Genomic DNA, 6,709 nt, shown 5'->3' on the forward strand with positions numbered 1-6,709 from the left:
CACCAAATAATGTTCTTTTTAGCAACATTATATGACCCCTTTAAACCTTACTGACCTCAAATTTGGTGTATGTGTAACATCAAATAACAAACATCAAAACAATCATCTCTAAGTTAATATGCATTGCAAAATAAACACATTGAATATCTAAGAAATATAACCCTTAGGCATGTGGTCAAGAACCAACAATTAGGTACTGACTGCTTGATAACAAGTATCTCGTCAAATTCAAACCTTTTTCTGGGATTTGTAAAACCTACAAGGCCTACTGTTTGGAGCTGAAATGGAAACCAGCAGACAGAAGGAGGGTCAAAGGTTACAGTTCCATGGCCACATGTACCATGGTGACATGCGTAACAGCATGCAAAGAAACATGGTTGTACGGAGACTGGACTGTACCATGCTGTTTGTAGATAGGGGGCTTTCTATAGATATTATCTTTGACTTTAGTCTCTGAGAATGGAAGACAGAGAGGAAGAGAATAAGAAAGAAGATGAATAAAGAAGCATGAGTCATTAGAGGATGGAATCGGGGCAAAAGAAAGGGCAGAAAATGCAGTATATGACGCTGTAAAGGATTTCCATTTCATTCATCATGTTCATGATTGCCATGCATGATCAAGCATTTTGCCTTTGACAAAATCTTTGGCTTTGAAAAATTTTCTGCCGTCAGAATTATGTATAACATTATAAATAATGAAAGCTTTATCTCATTTTTAACTTAGAAGATAGAAATGTCACCTAAAATGAACTGAGCAGAGAGGAAAACAGGGAGATAAATGGAGTAATTGCAATTACATAATGTCTTAATAATTGACACAACATGTCTCTCTGCAGCTTGTTTAGGTCATCCCAACTTCACGTCTGCTTCTCAACTATTACTTCTAGAAAAAAAATCAGTCATTTAATGTAACACAAGTGGGACATTTTAAGAGCTGTTTCAGCATCTGCCAGCATTGGAAACAAGACGTCATTACAATTATGGGCAAAAAACACATGAAACTGATCATTAGATTTATTTTAAACGTATCCAGGGACGAGCAGTGACAGTAACAAGTTTCTTTTACGTACTAAAAATAGGGCTTTGCTTACAATAATGACTTATAAATGTATTAAACTGATGCAAATCATGATGCAATGATGCACAAAAATGACTGTGACCTTTCACAGAACAATATGAAGGCAGATTATGAATAAGAATTATTCAGTCTGCCAGATGTTTTCATAAAGGCAAATATGTGTTGAAAAAGAGGATTTAACATTGTACAAAAGTGAGGACAGAGCTGTGAGGGAAAAAAAAACCCTGCTGCTTTACCATAGTTAGCTAAAGAACAAGAGTTTTAGCACCTACCTGGGACATGGAAATGCCGTGGGGTCGCCACATATGTAGAGGAAGGAGATTTGCCATCAGAGTAGGTGGAGAAACTGGGGGTGCTCCGACCGCTTTCACTACCTCGGGGGGTGAAGGTCATGGCAGACACAAAAACGAAAAGGAAAGAGAAGAAAAGTTAACAGGGCTGCCAGAATGATGATTAATTTAGTCTTAGATCTTCCAACAAACCTCACAATACAGCCAGCTCTAAAAAGTATAAATTTGCCTTTGTGTTGGAGTTTGTGAAAGTATGTTGTGTTTATACTGATGGCATCTGTTCAGTAGACACTCAAATTTCATTGCTCTGTTTGAACTGAGTGGAGCCAGTATGAAGTGGACATAGACATGACTGTCAATGGCAGGCTGAATTGTGATGTTATCATCATACTCGGAAAAAAATATTAAGTATTTAAAATCACAATCTTTTACCAAACTGAGAGTAAAGGAGAGAGAGAATCTCTTTTTCAAATGCTCTTTTAAAGTCATTTGCCTATGTTGAAAGCCAAAATACACAAACAATAATCTCTTTCTCTGTCTCCTTTGTCTTTTCTTTCTCTCTTTCACACACACTTGCAACTGTTCTTCAGACACATGCACACACCATTTAACACACAAAGTGCTGTTAGTAAAAATTCACCCCCCGTATCAGGGGAAAATCTTCCACACATCTGGAGCTGGGGGAGCAGGAAATTGTCATAAAATACACTAAACATACACAGATCACAACACTGGAGCACACTATGAAGGTCTCAATGCTCCCATTACTCATCATTAAACTATGATTTTATGGATTGCAACACCCTTTTCATGTCCACTGGGCGTAATGCAGCATTTCATTGCATATTCTGTGAATTGTTTCTATCTTCAAGCTCTTCAATGATATGACAAGATCAAGGCAGCTACAGTCAGTGAGGTTTTGCATTTGTAAGGAAGAGGCGATTTTCCTCTTGTGTTGCTACTTTACCAATAAGTCAATTAGAAAGCCAAGTGAATCATAAATGGCACACTCCAAACGCAACCTCAGTGTACTTTCATGCAGCATTAAAGGGTTGGCCTGGAACTGCACAAGGCCTAAATTTATGCCACTATGCCTGGCAAACTGACCCAAAATTGCAGCTCATCAATTTACCCTTTAATCTTCTGCAAACTTTATTCCCACTCTCTCTACTTCTTGCAAAGAAATTGCCATCAGAGTAGGTGGAGAAACTGGGGGTGCTCCGACCGCTTTCACTACCTCGGGGGGTGAAGGTCATGGCAGACACAAAAACGAAAAGGAAAGAGAAGAAAAGTTAACAGGGCTGCCAGAATGATGATTAATTTAGTCTTAGATCTTCCAACAAACCTCACAATACAGCCAGCTCTAAAAAGTATAAATTTGCCTTTGTGTTGGAGTTTGTGAAAGTATGTTGTGTTTATACTGATGGCATCTGTTCAGTAGACACTCAAATTTCATTGCTCTGTTTGAACTGAGTGGAGCCAGTATGAAGTGGACATAGACATGACTGTCAATGGCAGGCTGAATTGTGATGTTATCATCATACTCGGAAAAAAATATTAAGTATTTAAAATCACAATCTTTTACCAAACTGAGAGTAAAGGAGAGAGAGAATCTCTTTTTCAAATGCTCTTTTAAAGTCATTTGCCTATGTTGAAAGCCAAAATACACAAACAATAATCTCTTTCTCTGTCTCCTTTGTCTTTTCTTTCTCTCTTTCACACACACTTGCAACTGTTCTTCAGACACATGCACACACCATTTAACACACAAAGTGCTGTTAGTAAAAATTCACCCCCCGTATCAGGGGAAAATCTTCCACACATCTGGAGCTGGGGGAGCAGGAAATTGTCATAAAATACACTAAACATACACAGATCACAACACTGGAGCACACTATGAAGGTCTCAATGCTCCCATTACTCATCATTAAACTATGATTTTATGGATTGCAACACCCTTTTCATGTCCACTGGGCGTAATGCAGCATTTCATTGCATATTCTGTGAATTATTTCGATCTTCAAGATCTTCAATGATATGACAAGATCAAGGCAGCTACAGTCAGTGAGGTTTTGCATTTGTAAGGAAGAGGCGATTTTCCTCTTGTGTTGCTACTTTACCAATAAGTCAATTAGAAAGCCAAGTGAATCATAAATGGCACACTCCAAACGCAACCTCAGTGTACTTTCATGCAGCATTAAAGGGTTGGCCTGGAACTGCACAAGGCCTAAATTTATGCCACTATGCCTGGCAAACTGACCCAAAATTGCAGCTCATCAATTTACCCTTTAATCTTCTGCCAACTTTATTCCCACTCTCTCTACTTCTTGCAAAGAAACCACAAAACCCAAATCTGTTTCATCATACTTTTTCCACCACTTCAGAGACATCTTATCTTTAGGAATAAATACTTCCCAATATATTCTAGATATTCATAGAATTTACATATGCACAGTGGGGTCCAAAAACCAGAGATCTGGAATTTTTTTTAAAACAGGAAATGAACAAAAAGTTTTAGGATTTTAAAAATCTTTTAAAGGTGGGGTATGTATTTTTTTAAAAACGCTTTAGAAAACTGAGTCGGGCCGAGTACCAAAACAAACTTGTAGCCAATCAGCAGTAAGGGGCGTGTCTACTCATGATGCGGAGGAGAGAGTGCTCAGTGCACAGGAGGACAGACATTAGCCGAGCTGAGCGACAGATAGAGATGGCAGATAAAAAACAAAAGAGGAAAACATCTGCGGAACAAAAGAAGGCTTACGATAAGGCATGAAGTAGGACCCATGTAAATATCGGATCAGCTTTCCAGTGCAGGAGAGAACTCAAGGAGCGGGAAGGCCTGCAATCGGACGCCGAGGTTGCTTTGTTTCTTCTCGATAAGTGAGTAACACCGTGTCTACACCGGACGCGACAGTTGTCGTGCCGCAACAGTCTGTCTACACTGGACGGGACAAAGCGACCATTAAAAATAATTTGAAATTTGTAAATAGAACGCAGCAGCAGTTTTCTGTCGGGGATTTGTCATGGCGCGCCGCTATACCAGTGTAGACAGCATCCCTGATTATAATGAGTTCTATAGTATTTTGTCGCGCCACTCGCGTCCGGTGTAGGCACTAGGGGTCGACCGATTATCGGCCTGGCCGATTATTGGCACCGATATTAAGCATTTTTATGATTATCGTATCGGTCATTTTCAAAACCGATTCACCGATAAAATGACTTAATTTTGAAACGCGCTATTTGGCTCTGATGCAGCCTGTCAGAACTCACCACTCTGTGGCCTAAAGCAGTCTCTGCCCACCGCTCATCTGATTTGTTGGGAGTCACGAGTCCGATCAATCAAAGCAGAATTCACTCTCACTCAGAAAGTGCTTGCTAACTGGAGCTGCTTCAGTGATCACACGTCAGTTGTCTCTCAAAGGTAAGGCAGCAGCAGACGTTGCTTAAGTTGCAATAAATCCCAATCCACTAACGTTACACTGAAGTTGCAAAACACCTCAATATTATCTATGATTTCCGCGATGCGGAAAACACGGACAGAATCGCGGAATCCAGTCATATAAATGGAATTTACTGTATGACGCGGAATGTCACGGAATTTGTCAAAGTTTGGATGAATTAAATATTGCTGCTTTTACTGTTTTCCCCCCCCCCAAATAAGTGCAGCCTTGGTGAGCATGAGACTTAAAAAATATTAATAAAAATATTAAAAAATATTAATATAAAAATATTACAAAATCTTACTGACCCCAAACTTTTGTGAACGTAATATTTATTTTAAATTGGCTAGTTTGTGCAAGTAAACTTAATTAAACTCGTTTCAGTATTTACCATGATAATATTAATAATAATAATACATTTCAGTACTTATGTAACACCATGTTTATTTTTCATGAGGTACCCTCAAAGGTGCACCTTTGTAACTTATCTACCCTTAAAACATGCATACTTGTATGGTACTAATATGCTCACTTTTAGGGGTATAGTTGCACCTTTGAGGTTACTGCCCCATTAAAGGGCTAAAATATATAATTATAGTATATTTTATTTCTAAAAGTGTAAACAAAAAAGGCCTATGAAATGTTAAAAAACATGGCTTTAAAATCTAATATTAAGTGAGTATAATTACTGTTTATATATTCTTTTAATAATTTAAAAGATCAGTTTAGTTTAGAAGTATCGGTATCGGTATCGATGATACTGGGCTTGAAAATAAAATAAGAGGTATCGCCCATCCCTAATCACTACATGAGGACATAAATACATGAACAATGAACAACATCTCCAGAACTGCTTTGATCCCTCTGAGAGTCACTTCATGATCATTTGACAGTTTCATTGGAGTAAAACTATTGTCATATCATTAGGTTACAGAAATGTAAAAGTTCCTCATGGCAACCCGTCAAAATATAAATTCGGGTTAGCTTAAAGAAATTATCAGAAATATATTACTGTGGTGCAGTATGATGTAATACTACTCATGGATTAAAGTTTTCCATCGCTACAACGGATTTCCATCTATTGAAAAAAAAAATTAGGGGAAAATTAACATGTAGCGCACTGTTGTTCTGCCGGTGTTCTGACGATTTGTTGGTAGCATAATCTGATAGGTAGCATTATTTGTCAGAACACCAGCACACCAAAAATCCTCCCCGCCATGGCTGCAGCTTCTCACTGACAACATAACGCCGCTCGCATCATTCACAGCCGGGTTATTAGCAGAGAACACAGAGCAGGTCTTCAATTTCAGGCACAGGATTGCGGCTAATAATAATAATAATTCTACTCCTTCCCGCAGGTTCCTCGTTTATCATTTGCACGCACTTTTGAGTCTTGAGAGCTCTCATTTTCTGTGCGCCCACAGATCGCGATAAGGAGGGTGACAGGTTTTAATAATTATTAAAGGAGTTTGCAAATGTGATATTAATTTAATACAACAGTTCAATAAACAAGTACTGCCTGATTCTGCTCGGTTTCATCAACGAAAATAGTTCCAAATAAAGTAACAGCTCAGCCGCTGTGCATCTCTAAAAGCAAACACAGCGGTTTTTCATTCATGAATGAAAGTGCGTTTTTGAACGAATCTAGCGAGTCAGTGATTCATGATTACCCATTCATAAAGAATTGTTTCATGAATGAATCAGCTGTTCAAACGAATCAATTGAATGAATGATTCAGTGATAAAATCATTGACTTGTCGCCACCTGCTGGTGGTTTCAGTTTCATTTTTAGGTATAATTTCAGTTATTTAAATAATTTAATATTTCTGTATTCAAAATTGTATATTTAAAACATTAATCTCCACATGAATTTATGAATTTAATTACCTCTGAGCCTCATT

The 6,709-nt window shown here is 38.1% G+C and overlaps 1 protein-coding gene across 1 annotated transcript in view; it reads right to left on the bottom strand.

Moving 5' to 3' along the window:
* ablim2 (actin binding LIM protein family, member 2) overlaps nt 1-6,709 on the bottom strand; it is a 36,791-nt gene that overhangs the window by 10,783 nt on the left and 19,299 nt on the right. Inside the window, 2 exon segments of the mRNA XM_016271001.1 lie at nt 359-453; nt 1,351-1,452. Of these exon segments, the coding sequence (XP_016126487.1) occupies nt 359-453; nt 1,351-1,452 (197 nt within the window).

This window comes from Sinocyclocheilus grahami, unplaced genomic scaffold (genome assembly GCF_001515645.1).
Source record: "Sinocyclocheilus grahami isolate Dianchi unplaced genomic scaffold, SAMN03320097.WGS_v1.1 scaffold59.1, whole genome shotgun sequence".
Lineage (NCBI taxonomy): Eukaryota > Metazoa > Chordata > Actinopteri > Cypriniformes > Cyprinidae > Sinocyclocheilus > Sinocyclocheilus grahami.